The sequence below is a fragment of the Peromyscus leucopus genome, chromosome 14, assembly GCF_004664715.2.
Source record: "Peromyscus leucopus breed LL Stock chromosome 14, UCI_PerLeu_2.1, whole genome shotgun sequence".
NCBI classification, from domain to species: domain Eukaryota; kingdom Metazoa; phylum Chordata; class Mammalia; order Rodentia; family Cricetidae; genus Peromyscus; species Peromyscus leucopus.
This window is the reverse complement of record NC_051075.1, coordinates 24,307,748-24,328,424: the sequence shown is the minus strand read 5'-3', so window position 1 is coordinate 24,328,424 and position 20,677 is coordinate 24,307,748. Positions and strand designations below refer to the sequence as shown.

The 20,677-nt window shown below is 44.7% G+C and overlaps 1 protein-coding gene across 3 annotated transcripts in view; it reads right to left on the bottom strand.

Annotated features, from left to right (window-relative positions):
* LOC114693372 (protein only RNase P catalytic subunit) overlaps positions 1-20,667 on the bottom strand; it is a 104,036-nt gene extending 83,369 nt beyond the window's left edge. Inside the window, exons 1-4 of one of the 3 annotated variants that reach the window (XM_028869713.2) lie at positions 20,098-20,667; positions 18,717-19,956; positions 16,170-16,217; positions 14,455-14,587 (exon numbers count right to left, since the gene is read on the bottom strand). In XM_028869713.2, coding sequence (XP_028725546.1) covers positions 14,455-14,587; positions 16,170-16,217; positions 18,717-19,690 — 1,155 coding nt within the window. In that variant the 5' untranslated portion in view covers positions 19,691-19,956; positions 20,098-20,667. The remainder of the gene's footprint in view (positions 1-14,454; positions 14,588-16,169; positions 16,218-18,716; positions 19,957-20,097) is intronic. The other 2 variants (XM_028869715.2, XM_028869716.2) reach the window with 2 other exon arrangements.
* Between the last annotated feature and the right edge of the window lie 10 nt (positions 20,668-20,677).

The following is a 20,677-nucleotide window of genomic DNA, read 5'->3' as shown; positions in this document are numbered from 1 at the left end:
GCTCAGCAGCTAAGAGTTCAGTTAAGACTCAGTTCCTATCATCCACATGGTGGCTTGCAGCCTTCTATAACTCCAGTTCCAGAGGAGCTGACACCCTCCTGTCTTCTGCAGGCCCCAGACATGCAAGCGGTGCACAGTCACATGCAAGCGGTGCACACACTCACACACACTCACACACACACACACACACACACACACACACACACACACACACACACACACACGCAAGCGGTGCACACACACACACATGCAAGCGGTGCACACACACACACATGCAAGAGGTACACACACACACACACAAGTGGTGCACACACACACATGCAAGCGGTGCACACACATGCAAGCGGTGCACACACACATGAAAGTGGTGCACACACACACATGCAAGCGGTGCACACACAAGCAAGCAGTGCACAGTCACACATGCAAGCAAAACACTCATATACATTCAAAAAAATGATACCCGGAAGCAAAGTAAGAAACCCACATCTCTCCTACAGTCAAATTCAAAGCTAGAAGGAGCAGTTCTGAGCTGGGCACAGTGGAGAATACCTGTAATTCCAGCACTCAGAAGACTAAAGCAAGAGTTCAAGGCTAGCCTGAACTACATAGTGAACTTGAGGCTAACATGGGCTACACAGTGACACCCTATTTTAAACAACTCACAAATAAGGAAAAAAAGTATTAAAACCATCCACTGTCTGTCTGTCTCTCTGTCTCTGTCTCTGTCTCTGTCTCTGTCTCTCTCTCTCTCTCACACACACACACACACACACACACACACACACACACATTATAACTCTACAGCTTGAGACATTTCAGCTCCCAAGACAGCACCAATATCCCTGAAGAATGCCCGGAGACAAACCTGTAGGTCCACTAGACAGCAACATCAAATTCTGGCTCCAGGAGGACAACTCTCTGTCAAGGTCAACAAGCATCACACTGGAGAAGCTCCGTGACATGGCCACAGCTTCTGCTCATCCCCCTCCTGACTGTGAAGCTCTGGACAGTGCCAACAGGGCTGGAGTTATGTGAATTAGTCCAGCTGGCTATGTCTGAATGTAAATTGTTTTGCCATTTTAAAACGTGGTCTATTGGGCTGTATAACTAGAGACTTGCAAAGATAAATAATGCAGCTCTTTCTCACTGATACTATTTATTTTTTGTTTTGAACAAAATTTCCATAAAATGTGCCCATGTAATAATTCTGATTTTAAAGGCAATCAGAATACATTTCTTTCTTTGGTTTTTTGAAACAGGGTTTCTCTGTATAACCACTCTGACTGTCCTGGAACTCACTCTGTAGCCCAGGCTGTTCTCGAACTCACAGAGATCCACCTGCCTCTGTCTCCCAAGGGCTGGGATTAAAGGCGTGTGTCACCATAACCCAGTCAGAATACATTTCTAAACCAGAAACATCAGTAGATACAACTCACATAAAACAGCTCTCAAGCTCCCATTCTGTGTGTGTGTGTGTGCGCGCGCGCGCCTGTGTGGGGTACACATGAACACACAGGTGTCTGAGTATGTTTGTGCAGAGACCAGAACTCAAGCATGGGCGTCTTCCTCTATCACTTTCCAACCTACTCTGTGAGGCACGGTCTCTCACCAGACTTGGAGCGTCCTCTGGACGGCTGGCTGCCGAGCCCCAGAGCCCTCCTTCTATCTCTACCCAGAAGAGCTAACACACCCGCCACGCCTGGCCTTCACGTGGATGCTGGGGATCTGAACTCGGGTCCTCACGCTACACAGCAAATCCTTCCCCCACTGACCGCCTTTCCCACCCCTCAATAATGTGTAAGAATATGAAAGGTTTGAAACCAAAAATTTTAAGAAATGTATTTTTAAATATGCAGGAAAAGCATAACCTTACAAAGGAATTTTTTTTAAGATAAGGGAAACAAAAAAAGCTACTTAAGAAGTGAATCTGTAACTTTGGGATAAATAATTGCTAGAAAGTGTCACATTAGTCAGAGGCAGAGGGGAAACGGTGGGGACACACACGAACAGGACAGTATACTGAAGGGGTGGTCCATTGCACCCGTCTCTACTTTTCCACATGTCCGACGTTTTCATTAATGAAAGTGGAGGGAACTATATTTAGTTAGTTACTTATTTGTCTATTTATCTTGAGGCAGTCTCATTATCTCAGACTGGCTTTGTACTCACTCTGTAGCCAAGGATGAGCTATGTATGAGGTACCCCTGGTTCTGGTACCCCCGTCTCTGCCAGCTGGACTGCAGGTGTGTGCTACCACACCGGGTTTATAAGGAACTGGGCACCAAGCAAGGGTTTCTCCAGTCCTAGCAAATGCTCTGACAACCAGCTCCATCACCAGCCCTGAAGAACTGAATTCTTACGTGAGCAATTGTCTATAAGAAAAACAAAACCAAAAAAACTGACTGTAATTTAATTTCTTTGTTAAGAATAAAGGACAAGCCGAGTTTGGTGGCACACACATTTAATCCCAGCAGTTGAGGCAGAAGTAGGTGGATCTCCCTGAGTTCAAGGCTGGCCTGGTCTACATAATGAATTTCAGGACAACCAGGGCCATGTAGAGAAACCTTGTCTCAAAACAAACAAAGGACAAAGTGTGAGCCAGGGGTGGTGTGGTGGTGTGGTGGGCTGTAAACCCTAGCATTTGGGGGGTCAGGGCAAGAGGACTGTGGGCCACCATGCTTGACCCGTATCTTATTTTTTAATCTTCATTGATGCCCACACAATTGGTCTTGGGTTAAATAACTTGGAGTTCTGTGTTGCTCAGTTAAACTTCATGCCCAAAGCTCCTCTCTGTACCTACCACCACCCTCCTAACTGAAAACGACAACCACCTGTCCCTTCGAGAAGGTTCCAAACCTTCAATATTGATGTGCCCACACGATCTAAAATTTACGTCACACTACTGCCACCTGGTGGCTATACTGTCTAAGCACAACAAACAAATGTGTAAAACAGGAAGTGTGGTTGAGTGGTTCACACTTAAAATCCTGGCAGCCAGAGAGACTGAGGTTGGCAGATTGTCATGAGTTCAAAGCCAGTCAGGGCTACGTAGTTAATATTAGACCACCTTGGCTAAAGACTAGATTTATGCCCAGAGAAGTGGTGCACACCTTTAATCCCAGCAATGTGTGTGTGTGTGTATGTGTGTGTGTGTGTGTGTGTGTGTGTGTGTGTGTGTGTGTACACGCACAGAGACTCCTGGATCTCTGTCAGTCTGAGGCCAGCCTGGTCTACATACTGAGTTCCAGGACTGTAGAGAACGAAGAGCCCTGTGCACACAGATAAGCACTGGAGAGCCAGGAAAGTTAAACACACCGTTTACCTCTTCAACAGAATGAGGGAGGAAGCGGTCTTCCTGGAACACTAGCAATGACGTCATTTCACAACCTGGGGATCCTTTGCTGACTGAGGAGACAGACTCTGCCGTATCACCCAGAACTTAGGACTTTACTCATCCAAGACTTTTCCTCCAAATCTTGAGCATTGCTTTTAGACCATAAACGATATGAGCGATATCACTTCTGCTTTACAGCAGCCTAAGTGACTTCTACATTACCTTAGGGCCAGGCCAATCCTAATATCTGCAGGTGTTATGTTTACCTCAGTCAAGCTCCCTGGACCCTAAATCTTGGGCACTACCTCTGAGTCAACAGTACCCAGTCTTGTGAAAGAGGCCAGATGTACTTTGTAAGGAATCTCAATGTAAACATGTCTTACTTTACTGTCTGCGCTTGGGGCTGAGTTAGTTGTTACCCGAATACTTTTTCCAAAATTGTGCAGTGATTAAATATGACTAAAGTAAAATGACCTGAGCCAGACTCTAGGAGTCCTGGTCCAGCACTGGTTACAATAAAACCGGGCTGAGCCAAGTTTCATTCTTGTCTCTTCACAGAGGTCTCTTCCCTGCCTGCTGTAAGCCTGCAGGGGAATCACCACCCAGGGGAGCCAAGGCTACCCAGAGACCTTGTCTCAGAAAACAAACAAGCAAAACAAAACAGAAGAGTTACTTTGTGTCTCAAAACCAATTAACTAATTAATTAAAAACAGAGAAACTAAAAAATGACCTTCTTTGCTCTTTAGAGATGTGTTCTCGCCACCCCACAGAAAAGCTGCTCCGCAGTAAGGTCGTCAAAATGTCACATTACAAGTGGTCATTCTCAGCACCAGCTGTAATTGAGTCAGCTGGGAGCTTTGGAAAATCCTAACCCTGGACCTCCCCAAGCCAGAGGAGTTAAATCAGGATATTTAAGATATGGAGGGGACCAGCACTCGGGAGGCAGAGCCAGGCGGATCTCTGTGAGTTCGAGGCCAGCCTGGGCTACCAAGTGAGCTCCAGGAAAGGCGCAAAGCTACACAGAGAAACCCTGTCTCGAAAAACCAAAAAAAAAAAAGATATGGAGGGGAAAAGAGTGGGGGGAGCAGAAAATGGTCAGGAATAGAAAGTTGACGAAGCTGGAAAGGAGGGGGCGGGGCTCTTCCCTGGAGCCTCCAGAAGCCGCATGGCAGGCAACACCAATTTGTGGCATTTGTCAGGGCCATCATGGAAAACTAATGCAAAAGCACAGACGGACTCTCGCAATAACTAGAATTTTTATATTATGTGTTGTCAGTGTGTATGTGTGTGTATGTGTGTGTGTGTGTGTGTGTGTGAGAGAGAGAGAGAGAGAGAGAGAGAGAGAGAGAGAGAGAGAGAGAGAGAGGGCGGGGGCTCCCCCCCCCCCCTGCGCAGAAGTGCAGGCAGGTGCATGCCACACAAGGGCACAAAACGAGAGGACAATTGTCAGAACTTGGTTTTCTCCTTCCGCTGTGGTTTGGGGGCGTGGCCTCCGGTGTCGGGCTTGTATGACAAGCACGTATGTCAAAACTCACCACGTTAAACACTTTATGGGCCATTTCTTCTATGACAGACATAGTCCAATAAATCTGTACTTAAAAAAGAAAAATCTGGAGCTGGAGAGATGGTTCATCAGACAAGAGCACCGGCAACAGCCTGGACGTCAGCCGTATCCAGGGGCTACAATGCCTTCCTCTGTCCTCTGTGGGCACCAGCCCACACAAGCCCAGACATACAAGTCGGTAAAAATAAAAATAAATTTTTAAAAATAGGAATGTCCTGTGGGTGGGACTCAAATGTCAGCATTTTTAAGATCTTAACTAGGGATAACAGGCATTTGATTAGAGGGGCCGCCTCATTTGTTGTTTTGAACAAAAAGTACTATTTGGGGGGGAACACGTAAGTTCACAGCAACTTCAATCATGCCTCTCTTGGGTGGAGGTCAGAGGCTACCATAAGTTATTTGAAAGTAGACAAAGAAACTCTACCTGGATTTAGCAAATCACTTCTGTTATACTTCATAATCCCAAATTATAAGCAGGCCACAGAAAGTAGGCAGTTTTTTGTCATCTAGATTTCTGTAATGTTCCCAGGACCTAATAACCTAAAGTGTTGGCTATAATGTTAGCTGAGTTTTTTGTTTTGTTTTTGAAAGGGGCAATTGTAGTCATGAATCACAGCACCTGGTAAAATATTATGTTGATACATGTCTACAGTAAATAGTATTATGAGATCAACCACACAGCACCAAATTCCATGTATTGAAAGTCTCATTCCTCAGTATCTCAGAATGTTACTACATTTGGAGAAACTTTACACTTAATTTTGTTGGTTTTTTTGAGACAAGGTCTCATGCAACCCAACTTGGCCTTTTACTTGAGAGATAGATAGATAGATAGATAGATAGATAGATAGATAGATAGATAGATAGATATAGATATAGATATAGATATAGATATAGATATAGATATAGATATAGATATTGACTTTGAACTCCTACTCTCCTGTCTCCACCTCACAGAGAGCTGGAATTACAGGCATGCACTGTCTTCTGAAGCTGGGAACCCCTGAAGTGGTCGTGGAGACCCTGGTGTGTTGGCTCAGCACCTGGAAGGCCCTGCCTCAAATAAAACAAAAAATAAAAACAAACAACAAAGTAAGGTAAAATGAAGTCATAAGAATGGGTTTGGGGTTGGAGAGAAGGCTCAGAAATTAAGAGCACCGGCTGCTCTTCCAGAGGTCCAGGGGTCAAAACGCCAGCACCCGCATGGCAGCTCACAACCATCTACAATTCCAGTGCCAGGGAAACTGGTGTCCTCTTCTGACCTTCGAGGGCACTAGGAGGGCAAGCGGGTATTAGAACCAAGTCCCCATGGGTCCCAAAGGTTTTTTGGTTTTTTTGAGACAAGTCTCTCTATATAGCCCTCACTATACTGAAATTGGCTACGTAGATCATGCTGGCCTTGAACTCACAGAGATCCTCCTGCCTCTGCCTCCCAAGTGCTAGGAAGTGTGCACCACCACCCCTGACATCCCCTTTCTTTCTGTAGTCTGAGGGCATGGCCCAGTAACAGGATGCTTGCCTACGCATGGGGAGGCTCCGGGTTTGATCGGCAGGACAGAAACCAAAACAGACCCCAGACCCGAGCCTCCGGGTTTGATCCGAAGGACAGACACAAAAACAGACCCCAGACCCGAGCATCCAGTGCTTTGGCTTCTCTTGCAAGGTGCTGTGTGGACTTTCCTCTCCTACTTATTTCTGACCCGTGGTAGTCACATGAATTATTTTCTAGGTACCCACCTGCTACATCTGTTAACAAAACTCAACGCTCTTAGGTGTTTTTGGTTTTTGTTTGTTTTGTTTTGTTTTAGATAAATCTTGCTATAGCTGGCCATGCAATTCTATTGGCTTCCTCTTCCCAAGTATGAGGACTACAGGGTGTCCTATGAGCAGCTTCAATGCTACTCAGTACGTACGCCATTGCTACCCTCGGTGAGTCAAGCTCTGTCGGAAATAATACTCAATCACACAATCACAGAATAATGTCTACTAATTCACTAAGTCACTATTTTGCACATGCAAACAGTGTGTCATATGATGGAAGAGACTTGACCATCCAGAGTTTTGACCCATGAGAGTCCCGGAATCCATCTCAGACAGATATTGAGAGATAACCAAATGATCATCCACACCCATGTTCTTCGTGCAGTCTTGGGTAGGATTTCCATTTCTCACCTCTCCATCTGTGTATGCTCTTTTCCTGGCAACTCTTCTTCTTTTACATTTGTGTGTGTGTGTATGTGTGTGTGTGTGTGTGTGTGTGTACAGCACGTGTATATAGTGTGCACAGAAAGCAGAAGGGCACTGCATCCCCTGGAACTGAAGTTACAGATCGTTAAGTTATGAGCTGCCATGTGGGTGCTGGGAATTGAACCTGGGTCCTCTGGAAGAGCAGCTAGTGCTCTTACCCACGGAGCCATCTCTCCAGCCCTTATTCAACATTTTTATCTTCACGAATGTCTCTTCATCCTATGAACATGCAGACAATTTTCCCTTCGTTCTTGTTCCCACCACTCTCTAGCCATGAACGACCCATCTCGTTCTTATTTTTAAGAAAGCATTTCAAAAACAGATCGACACCGAGGGTGTTCCTTCTGCTGCTCTAACCTGGTTGACCTTGGCCTTGAAATTCCTGCCTCCCCGATGTTCCGGTGGCCCTCGGTGAGCTCCTGGTTACTAAAGTCACTGCTCGGTTCTCGTTTTAGCAAATCTCCACAGTCCTGTCCCCTCCCTGGAGTCTGTCACTGCACTGAGCACTGTCCCGTCCACAGCGACACTCTCCTACCTCCCTCCCATGCTGTTATCCCCCCCCCCCGCCCCCCGGGTTCTCAATGGACCCACTGCTCTTCCCCCGCTTTCTGGATGAGCTCAGCCATTCTCAGGACTTAGCTTACTATCGTGAGGACAGCACCCCAAACCTTCAACATTAACCCTCCTCTCAAAGCTCGAGCCAGGGCCTCATCTTCTCCTCGCACTAGAACACAGTATCAGAGATGAAAGGATCATCTTCCCCTCAAACCTCTTTCTAATCAGTGTTACTCCAGAGGCTGGAAGAAGATAAACAAGGGAGTCGTCCATCCCAGCACCCACTTCAAATCTGCACCTTTCTATCTCCCCCACCTCCCCATCACTTCTAACAAATCAAACACTGGTCTGTCCCTAAGACGGCCCCGAAGTGCAGCACTCCTTAGCCATGCTCACGAAGCGGCTTCTCTACCTTCACTTAGGCTGGATCCCGAGAAGCCTCCTGGCTGGCTTACAACAGTAAGCATTTCCGTCTCCTCTCTAACGATGCATCCTGCACACACGACAAACACACGACAGACCACGGCCCTGGGGCCTTCGCTCCCCCTGCTCTTGATTCTCGCGACTTGTTCTCCCCTGAGGCTTCTGACATTCACCCGGGTCACAGGTTGACTAATGTTTTCTGTAACGTGCCAAATGGCAAGTATTTCCGCTCTACAAGCCACATGGTCTTATGTACCTACTTGATTCTTCAGGATAACCACAGCCATAAATAGCACATAAATAAATGATTTTATCTATGCGCCAATAAATTTTTATTTACAAAAACAGGTAGCGGTCCTATTTGCTCTGTGATCCATAGTTTGTGACCCTTGATCTCTATCATTCTGGACTCCTCCTTTGCTATGCATTATCCCGGACACCAGCATATTGATCAAGAAGTTAGTACCTGACTCAGTTTTCATCCCCAACCTAAGCGGCAGAGCAAAATGTTGGAACATGGCAAGCATGTCATAGATGTGGTTGCAATGATTACTTTAAAGTATCACATAGGGAGGGCCAGGTGTCTCTAATCCCAGCACTCAGGAGGCAGAAGCAGGCAGATCTCTGTAAGTTCCAGGCCAGCCTGGTCTACAGAGTGAGTTCAGGTCAGCCAGGGATACACAGGACTACAGAGGTCAACCAGAACTACACTTGTTTTGAGGCAGGGTTTCCCTGTGTATCCCAGGCTGTCCTGGAATTCTGTAGACCAGGCTGGCCTCGAACTCACAGAGATCCACCTGCTTCTGCCTCCTGAGTGCTGGGATTAAAGGCGTGCGCCATCACACCTGGCAGAAGCTCTGTTTAAAAAAAAAAAAGAAAGAAAAAGAAAGAAAGAAAGAAGGAAGGAAGGAAGGAAGGAAGGAAGGAAGGAAGGAAGGAAGGAAGGAAGGAAGGAAAGAAAGAAAGAAAGAAAGAAAGAAAGAAAGAAAGAAAGAAAGAAAGAAAGAAAGAAAGAAAGAAAAGAAAAGAAAAGAAAAGAAAAGAAAAGAAGAAGAGAGACTTTGAAAAAGGGGAAGGCTGGCAGAGGGAAGGAAAGATACAGATTATCATATAGGGCTAGCAGTATAGCTCAATGGTAGCACACTGGACAGATCGGGAGAAGGCACAGGGTTTGCTCCTGGAACTGAAAAAAAAAAGGTAAATAAAACGAAAATAAATCGTATCCATGGCCACTCTCACCAGCTCTGTGTGTGAGCTGCTGGCATTTCAGGCTTCAAGTTCATCTGCTCAACTCGACCCGGCTTTCACTCCACACACACTCCAAAACCCAACTCAAGGCAACATTCGCGGAAACCTGATTGCCACCCCATGCCTTTAAGCTCGCTCTTCAACTTCAAGGAGCTCCCTCTTCATCTCATCTCTATTACCTCCACACATCTTCATCTCCTTCTGTATTAAGCGTGGTCTCATCACCAAGTCACTCTCTCATCTGTACTGAAAACTCTCATTCCCCGTTCGCCCAGCTGTGCCAGACTAGCAAAACCTCGTGCCATCAAATCCATCTGTCTTTGCTGTTCCTATGACTCAAAATGGCTTGTTGTGGAAGATCGATGCCATTAGTGACAAATACACCCTCCAGCCTCAGCTGGGGCACTGGAGCAACACTTTGATTCATCATTTTACAAATAATCCAAATTTCCAAGACCTCAGCGATTCAAGGTCCCTAATGCTACCATCATCTTTCTTTCCTTTAAATGAACAATTTGTTCCTGCACTTCAGAGAAATGAGAAGTCTGAACAAAGGCCCTAAGTTCTTTACCTCATCTGTCCAGCTAACTTACCCATCATCTTTAATTCCTCCCTTGAAGCTCAGAATGAGTTGGTTTCATTCCTGTTCGGCAGACATGCTCTGAGCCCACGCCTGCCTCGCCTAGCCTGCAGAAATGGAATCCCCAATCAGTCCAGCCACACACCCACTGCACTCTAACCACAGCTACACTTCTCAGCCTGAGCTTCCCGACTTGGACATGCTAGGATCCTTGTGACGTTTTTGTGATTTTGTGACTGTAACAGGCTGAGAGGTGCGTGACACACATGAAGTTAAGCCTGGTTCCCCAAAGAAAGCTGCACTCACATTCAACCTTCTCAAAGGCTCACGGACTGATCAGAACTCTAGTGATTATGGAAAGCGAATGCTGAAGGTCCAGGACTGAATTATCTCCAGCTATATAAACCCTCTGAATAGCCACTTATTGCCCACTTCTGTGTGTGACCTAACATCCTGTGAGCATTAGGTAAATGGAAACAAACACTTAGCTTCCACCAGCCCAAAGGCTTAGAATGTCTTCAGGGCTTCTGAGGCCTGTAACAGAGATCTCCCCTCTTGTTATAACCTGCCTATGTGATATTTCCACTATTCTATTTTAAAAGTATCTTAACTTATGACTCTTTGTTTTATTTCTTTTTTTTTTTTAAAGATTTACTCATTTATTATGTATACAGTGTTCTGGCTGCACATATCACTGCATGCCAGAAGAGGGCACCAGATCTCATTACAGATGGTTGTGAGCCACCATGTGGTTGCTGGGAATTGAACTCAGGACCTTTGGAAGAGCAAGCAGTGCTCTTAACCTCTGAGACATCTTTCCAGCCCCTCTTTGTTTTATTTCTATAAAAATTTAATGAAATTATTGCCACTTTGGACCACGGAATTTGGGGTAACTTGAATCTACATTCCTGTGCCATAGTCACTCATAATTCACCCCAGAGGAAACTATGATACTCCCTTTAAGATGACAGTTGTATTTTTCTTCCATTGACAGTAGTTATTAAATATATTTAATAACAGTAGCTATTATTTAATAGCTTTATCAGTTTTTACTCCAAGAATTAGGAGACAAGGAAGGGGAAGGACTACCAGTATAGAGCCAAGGAGAAAACTGTGTTCCAAACCTCTATGAAGAGAGCTGGGCTGATTAAATACATCAAATTCTTTGCTATTTGAAGAACTCGCTGTCTAGAATCTAGAACTAACAGTATCCAAGCGGAAGATTTCATCTGGGTTGAAATCAACACAGAAAAATGAACAACTCTTCCTTCTGTCCATTTAGAATAACTATTTAAACTGAGCTCCAGCAATGCAGAGCCAGCGGCAGCGGTAAGCAGAAGAGTCCAGCTGGGAGCTCACAAGTGGGGTAGGAGCGCCCTAGGGTGAGTGCCTGGGACAGGACGGGGCAGCTGTCAGAAGAGAAGAGACGGGACTGACGGGAGAGGATCCGCCCAGCCACAGCCAGGAAACCACATAAACGACAGCAATGGGTCCTGCCTAACCCAGAGAGTACCGGGAGAGCGCTTCTGTCCACACTGATGACGAAAAACCAATACGACAGAAAGAGGGGAGAAATATTTCAGCCAGCGTAGCATCCGTTACCAGGAACGAACTGAATAATGACCAAAGCACCTCTTCGCACTTTCAGAAAGAGGCATCCTCTCCATAATGCTGGCAACACTGAGTGACAGGTTAATGGAGACGCGGCATCAGCATGGCCTTGGGATGTTTATTAACCATAAGGGGACAAGCCTTTACAACAGGGAGGTCAAAGGTCAGGCACTCGCTCTCCTAATCAAGGGATCAAAGAGCATCAGAAACAACGGGGGCTTGGAGCTTGGTGGTAGAGTGTTTACCTAGCACGTGTGCGTGAGACCCTGTTTCTATCCCGTGTCACAGAAACCAAGCCTACCCCAAGCAAATGCGCATCAGCGACAGTGACAGTGAGCTGTGTGTTGCCGAGACACATGTAGCATGTGGCAAACTCAGGCAAGTGCGCCAAACTCATGAGGATAAAGCAGACGACGGCGTACAGTCACTACCGAAGACCAAAATCACCTACAAAAACAAAGCCAACAACAGAAACAGCCTATGGCCTCTCTACCAAAGACCAAAATCACCTTCAAAAACAAAACCAACAACAGAAACAGCCTATGACCTCACTACCCAAGACCAAAATCACATCATCTGGCACTTGTTTGAAATACTGAATCTTTGGCCTCATTCCTGACACCTCATTTAGAATTGGCATTTTAAGATCTCCTGATGATTCAGATATAAAATTTGAGAAACCATGCATAAAATTAATCATAAAATTAATAGACTATAGACTATCCGATCCTGAGCAGTCACCTGGATGAGCAAAACTGAATGGACTCAGTAGGTTTATTTATACATACATAGGTACAGATATATAACAACAATCATTTCCAAAGATACATTTTTATGTGTATTGCTACGTGTGTATGTGTTCTCTGTGTGTGCCAGGTGGAGGCCAGGAGAGGGCACCAGGAAGAGAAGTTATGGGCATGGGTGCTGAGAACTGAACTGAGGTCCTCTGCAAGAAAAGGCCTGCAACAACAATAATGAAAGATGAGGAGGTCATAAACTTGAGGGGGGCACTAGAGGAACTGAAGGGGATGGAAATGGGGGGCACTGGAGAGGTGGGCACTTGTTCTTGCAGAGGATCCAGGTTCAGTTTCCAGCACCCACATGGTGACTTACAACCATCTGTAACTCCAGCTTCAGGGGTCGGATGCCTTTTTCTGTCTTTCATGGGCACCAGGCACACATATGGTGCACACACATAGATGTAGGCAAACATTCATACATATAAAATAAATAAATCTAAAAAAATGTAATTATCCTGATCAGGGGAAAAAAATCATAAAACACATTTCTTTTGTTGTTGTTGTTGTTGTTTTCGAGACAGGGTTTCTCTGGGTAGCTTTAGTGCCTTTCCTGGAACTCACTCTGTAGACCAGGCTGGCCTCAAACTCACAGACATCTGCCTGCCTCTCCCTCCCAAGTGCTGGGATTACAGTCCTGTGTCACCATGCTCAGTGAGGCATTATTATTATACCGAAAGTTTTACTTTATTCTAAGATGAAGGTCTTTAAATAACATAAGAATATTTTTTGAGCTAGGCGGTGATGGCGCACGCCTTTATTCCCAGCACTCGGGAGGCAGAGGCCAGCGGATCTCTGTGTGTTCAAGGCCAGCCTGGGCTACAGAGTGAGATTCAGGACAGCCAGAGTTACACAGAGAAACCCTGTCTTGGAAAACAAAATAAAACAACAACAAAAAGAACATGTTTTGACAACTGTAAGTCAAGATGAGAAGGCAAAATAATGAGCACTTCTCATTTTTATTTGGTAACTAACAACAACAAAATGACTGAGTGAGATGATGGGCAACCTTTCCCCAAAAAAGACCGCCAGGACGTCATCCCATCCCCTGGGGGGCAGCACTGCGGCGGGGGGATCAAGGCTGGAGGCCAGTCTGGCCGACAGAGCGAGGTCCAGGCCTCCTGGGCAACCCTGACTCAAAAATACGCAACTTAATCTCAGTTCTCAGCACTATGTATTACAGGTAAGCAAAATAAAGTTACTATAAATAACTTAAAGATCAAATTCACTATGAAGAAAATGTCAACATAATTTTATCAAGTTACCCTCAATTGTCCTGACTAGTTAGGTTATGAGAAAATACAGTATTCTCATAAGAATTTGCTGAAGAGCTAGGTGTGGTGGTGCACACCTTTAATCCCAGCCCTCAGGAGGCAGAGGCAGGTGGATCTCTGAGTTAGAGATCAGGCTGGTCTACAGAGTGAGTTCCAGGGACAGCCATGGCTACACAGAGAAACTCTGTCTCAAACAAAACAAAAACAACAACAAAAACCCTATAAATCAGTCTGTGGAAGACCGGCAATTGTAGCCACGGGCTAAATCTAGCCTATTGCTTGTTTTCATGAATAGTTTTTTGGTTTTTCAGGGGCAGGATGGGTATGCATGCACTTATAAATGGGGGTGGGGTGCCCATGTAAGCACACGCAGAGGTGGGAGGTAAACTTTTGGGGTCTTCCTTCATCACTGTCCACTTCATATCTTGAGACAAGACCTCTCACTGAACCTTGAGCTCACTGCTTCTAGACTGACTGATCAGCAAGGTCTCAGAATCCACCTGTCTCCACGCCCTCCCCCAGGCATGGCCACTATGCCTGGCTGTTGCGTGAATGTCAGGTATCTCCACTGGGACAGCAGACTCCTCACCCACGAGTCACCTTCCTAGCCCCGGTGGAGGGTTTTAACACATCAGTCACAACCATTCATCTATCTATTACCCACTGCTGTTTTAACTGTAACAAAACCAAACATCACCACAGAGACTGTATGGCCCACATAGCCCCAAATACTTGCCATTTGGCCCATACAAGACAACGGTTGTTGGCCTCTGCTCTCGACAAGCAATCTAAGAATACAGTAGACCTGTTAGACTCACCTGGGGCGTTGTCTTTTTGTACTGGTCACCACCATCTATCACATCCCTCATGATTGTTTCCTTGAGAAATTCATATTCTTCTGGACTCAGATGAATAGACTCTAAGATTCTACCACAGCTTGAACACTGGCCACTGGAATTGCAATGTTTTATATTAAATAATGTCTTGGAAAATAATTTTCTTCCCTAAAATTAGTAATTCCACAGCACAAGGAAACAGAAATGTAATACAAACAAAAAACAAACAAATAAGAAACACATTTAAACCTTTGTGATCAGCACATTTGTTTGAATTTTTTTCTCTTTTTTTATAAACCTAAATATATCTCCTATCAGTATGCCAGATAACTCAGAAGAAAAAATCACTAGGCATCTTAGAATAAAAAATTTTTTTTCTTCTGCTAAGGAATTCACGTATACGTATACTTTACACTCTTAGAAGAATCGCAGGAGCTTCAAATATGGCTCAACAGGTAAAGGGGCCGGTGGCCAAGCCTAACAACCTGATTTCAAGCCCATGGAACGTACATGGTAGTTGTCCACTGACCTTCACACAGAGTAAAACGAAAATTTAAAGTAGTTTTTTTGGTTTTGTCTGTTTGTTTAAAGAAAAGGAATCTTAGAGTTTTCTTTCCTGCATGTCTTTGTCTTGTTTCTGCATGGCTCACGGTGCCAACTGAGGATGTTAACACAGAGAGGGCAAACTGGCAGGGTGGGAGCAGAATATTCTGCTTCTTTTCCCATGTCTTAGATCTACATATCAGATCTGGGAGTGAGCACACCATACTCATGTAACCTGCCTGTAAGGGTCACAGCAATTTCCCCAGCTCTGTAATTATCAATGATGTCAAATTTGCCAACGTCCAACATAATGGTGCTTCATCACCGTAACAAACTGGACACCTCAGGCCCAGCCTAGGGAGGGCCTGTGCTCACCACGATTTCCAGCATTGCCAATGCTCTTGGGAACATCAGCCAAGACAAGCACACACACCATCACGGTGACAGGGTAAGACAGCAGAAAGAGCTAGATGAAGTCATTTAAAGTAATTCCTAAAAGACAACTGGGTCAGCAATCCAGGGGCCAGCATCATTAAGGTTTAACACAAACTCACAGCATCAACGAGAAAAACATTTGGAGCACTCCAAAATCTGTCTAAATGCCTGTAATCCCAACACAGGGAAGGGAAAGGCAGCAGGATTACTGTATGTTTGAAGCCAGCCTAGGCTACAAATCAAGACTTTCAAAACACAACAGATGGTTTTTTCCTCTCAGGAACTTTAATTATATCCCTAAGATGTTCTTAAGTATTTTTTTTTTTAATTACTAGAAGCTCTCCCTGGCCCAAAGATTTATTTTTAATTGTGTGTGTGTGTGTGTGTGTGTGTGTGTGTGTGTGTGTGTGTGTGTGTGCAGGTGCAGGCAGAGGCCAGAAGAGGGTGTGTGTGTGTGTGTGTGTGTGTGTGTGTGTGTGTGTGTGAGTGCAGGTACAGGCAGAGGCCAGAAGAGGGCAGGAGATCCCCTGGACTTAGAATTACAGGCAGTTGTGATCCACTAGATATGGGGTGCTAGGAACTGAATCAGATCCTCTGGAAGAGCAGGAGGAGCTCTTAACCACTGAGCCATCTCTCCAGCCCTTTCTATTTTTAAGCCAATACCAACAGAACTTAATATATCTGAATCAAACAAATTGAAGACAAATAATGTTTTTTACCTTTTCTGGATTGTAGTGAATTGTCCTTTCCATTGTCTTCCAGGAATACTACATAAAAAGGTTACAAAACCAGATTATCAGAAAGTTAAAAATTCCTTCTGAACCTAAAGACAGACAGTCACTGTATTTAGACATTCTGTAAGGAAGAGCTCTGAGAAGTTCAGAATACTTTCTTAGGATGGTTTTCACAATAGCTGCCAGGCTGTGGTTGGAGTTAAGGACTGGGCAGCATTCTACTAGATCCTACAGTATCCTTTTGGTTCACCTCCTGACATAGCCCTCCTCTTCAAGTCTTACCTTTATTTCTAGCACTGGGGGGGCAGAGGCAAGCAGATCTCTGTGAGTTCAAGACCAGCCTAGTCTGCACAGAGAACTCCAGAATAGCCAGGGCTAGAGAGAGACCCAGTCTGAAACAATAACAGCAAAACTCAAGTCTAAATCTCCCTTCACTAGAAGTATGCAAAACTACAGATAATGTTTCTTTTTTCTTTCCTTCTTTCTTTTTTCTTTTTCTTCTTTCTTTCTTTCTTTCTTTTTTTTTTTTTTTTTGAGACAGGGTTTCTTTGTGTAGCTTTGGAGCCTTTCCAGGAACTCACTCTGTATCCCAGGCTGGCCTTGAACTCGCAAAGATCCTCCTACCTCTGCCTCCCCAGTGCTGGAATTAAAGGCATGTGCCACCGCTGCCGCCACCACCACCACCACCACCGACTTAGAGATATTTCAATCACACACAGCTCTAACTGTCTTCATAAAGCTATCAGACATGGCGCCTGCATGGAGTAATTTCTCTCATCTCTTGTACTGCTCTACCTCATAAGAGCACTGCCAGGAACGGCATTCCTCGTTAGCTTGAGAATGACATCCCCAACAGACAGTACGCCAGAAATACACACGGTTTTAGTGTGACTGGAGTCATCCAAACTTATCCATTTACTCTCTCAATCACCAGATCCTTTCCTTATATAAACTACCATTACTTCCTATTGATCATTGATGCATTACCTTTCCTTCACCAGTTAATTCAGCACCTCATGACCTCTCACCCGAATCTAAAATTGCATTCAAACAAATATCCCTATTTTCGATCTTAATTCTCTCCCATCAGTTCTTCTCATTGTTTCGATACTTGTTTTTCTAAAACTCTACTCCAAATCCAGTGTTTTGAAAACAGAATAAATCCTAAACTCCAAGATTTTCACACTCTTATTCCTCTTCTTTGGAGTCCCAATAAATTCGTTTAGATCATTAGACATGATTTCTACCTAAAAGTTCTGTAAACATGATAAATGATAAAAAGAGAAAAAAGAAGGAGCTTTTAGGAAACGACCCGAAATAAATTAATGGTGAAGAAATGAGAGCAAAAGATTGAAGCAATCAACAGTTATGCCATTGATAGCACGAGTCAAAGCAAAGGAGAGCTTGGGAGAACAGCCAGACAAGGAAAGACGCAAAATAAAATGGCAGGATGCTGTGGGATAATCCTCCTGTACACTGTGAATATGTATTACTCTTATCGGTAGCCAGACAGGAAGTGAGGCAGGAAAGCCAAACTGAGGATGGGAAGAAGGAGGGCAGAGTCGGAAGAGTCGCCAAAAGACGCAGAAGGAGCAAGACATGCTGGAGGACAGGTAAAGCCATAAGCCACGTGGTGATACATAGACTAATAGAAATGGGTTAATTTAAGTTGTAAGAGCTAGTTAGTAATAAGCCTGAGCTATCCACCAAGCATTTATAATTAATATTAAGCCTCAGAGTGGTTACTTGGGAGCAGCTTATGGGACAGGAACTTCCGCTTATAAAGGATGGTTTTCCATTTAAGGCTTGATTATCAGGATTGATCAGGAACTGCCCCATCCACTCTAATCATTCTAAGTGATGAGACATGGGATCACAGGATAACTATGAGCACATTATTTCCATCACTACTTTTGAAAATATGAATATAATCATTTGTTAAAGTGTTTGCTGCACAAGCAAGATCTAACGTTGGATCCCTGGAACCCATGTACAAGCCTGGCATGGAGGCTGTACCTGCAATCCCAGAAATACAATAGTGGAGACAGGCAGACCTCAGGGCTTGCTAACCAGTTAGTCTAGACAAAATGCTAACTGTAGGTTCAGTAAGAGACTGTCTCAAAGTAAGGTGGACTTTAATAAAAGACACCCAAAGTTAAACTGTGTTCTTCACACCTGCAAGTATGTATTCGCATACACGTGTGCATACCCCACACACAACTAAAGCCTTTTCTTGCTATAATGTTGCCCGCTATTCATGTTAGATGTCTCAGAAAATAAAGAAATCTATTATATGAAAACAAAAGGTGCTGTATAATTTCCTTTTATGTGACAAGCAGAGCTTAACACAAATTGTTCCTACCACTCTCTTAAGAGAATGCTTTCCTTTCAAAGGTAAAATAATTCTTACCTCAAGATGGGAAAAAGCCCAATCTGAATAAAATGAGTCTCAGTAACTAATAAGCAACACAGAAAGGGGTCTTTTAAAAATATAGGTACTAAGATAAAACACATGCACAAAATCAAACTTACCTTTCAAACCAGGCTTTTATACTGTGTGCAAATGACTCTCCAGGATACAGCTGATTATTCCTTAGATACAAAAGAATGTCCAGTAGTTTGTTCGAATAGTGATCATCATTTATGTCTTTGCCAAAATCAAAGAAGGCTTTTAAAGTTTCCAGCAGAGGAATGAGATTATGACCTACCAACTCCTGATACAAACTCCAAGCCACGTTCACATCCTGATGGAGGAGGGCTCCCTGTATGCAGTCATTGTAGTTCCTTTTCGAAGGGACCATGACTTTTTTAATGTCTTCTAAGAGCAGCAAGGCCTCTCTCCATCTGTCTGAGGGCATCAGTCCCCGGATGAGAAGGGTGTTAGCCCCGGGTTCTAAACACTTGTACTTGGCTTTCATGATTTCATAGACATCAATCACTTCTGATGTCTGCTTATGAGAGACACAGAGACTTAAATACTTGACCAGCAAATTATACCCTACAATGCCGTTGTTCTTTGTGGCTACCCATGCCAGGAGAGACTTTGCTACATCTATAGAGCTACAGTGGTGCACCATCTGGGAAATGACCCAGTCTTCAAAACTGGCCTTCCCATTGAAATCTTCTTTAAGTTTATCCCACTCTTCGGAATTCAAGGGTTTAGTTGGAAGTTGGAGAGCGCTCACACGTGGCAAGGCATGATCTCTATGCTGAGGGTTGCTATGGACCTGTGACCTCTTCTTAGCGGCTCCCGCGGCAAAATAATGATCAGGAGAAACTTGACTATTGCTGTCATTTCCTTTCTTGAGTGTTCTAGCCTTGGCAACCAGCAGTCTTAGTGCTTTGCCATTCGGAAGGGACGTGCTTTTAACAGAAAACCATCTGTGCTGGTTCCCGGTAACCGCGAGAAAGAGAGAGACAGGAGAGGTCGCGGGGCCCAGCTCAAAGTAAGGGGTGCTCTTCCAAAGTTTCGGAAAGCTCCGAAAGCCAGGCAAATAGAAGGTCATTCTGCAGTGAGTTGAATGAGTTCCACTCCGCTATGAAAAATTAGGAGATTGGCGGTTTAAGCACAATTCTTGAAAAGGAGTTTTTTGTTTGTTTCTCCCTTACAAACAAATTAAGATTATGCTTTAGGAGTGATTTAATGGCAAGGAAAACACACAAGTTCTCTCCATTAAACAATGATCCAGGGATGTCTAACACCAGTAGCAATCCCTAAACCAGAAGACGGAACGGGAATCCTGAGGCGCCTGTTACATTCCAGTTTTCGAATCTGAGGAAAAAGCACAAGAAGGACCTGCTGGTTTGACTCATGCGCATCACAACGGTCCTGAAGAAGGGCAAGATACCAAGGGAACTAGAACAGGGAAATAAAATAAAAACCTCCACCAGGAACCACCAACCGCAGCCTCACCGGTAGCAAGAAAATCCAGTCCAGGGTCCCTTGCTCTTTACACTTTCTCCAGGCCCTAAAACGCCTCAGAGAAGAGGGAACAGGGGGGACGCGTCATAAACATCACAGGGAAGAAAGCGAGGTCCAGAAAGAGCTAAGACTTAACTGTACGAATGGCCGACGAACGAAGTTCACTTAATTCAACACTCACCACACCACGCATGCTTACAGTAACCATCAACGCGGTGGAAACTACAGTACCCACAAGGCACCGCGCTGAATGAGCCGCCAGGGCCTGAATGGCTTGGTTGCAGGCGTTCTATTGAGCCTGACGAAGATTAAACGGAAAAAAAGAAAGGCAGATTCGAAGCTTCTAGTATCCAAGAGGGGCTGGAAACGGCTGCTGACGCTTCTGTTAAATCTTGGAGACTATTAAGGCCTCCAAGAGCGAGAACAAAATGTGACGAAAGTGCTTTTCTCAAGTCGGAAAAGCCAATGGATTCCTGCAATCCTGCGGTGCGCACGCGCCGAAAGGCCCACAGCCAAGAGCTCACGCGGGCTTCTTGCTGGCCTTTAAGATCAGGTTTGGTGAGCTGGGGTA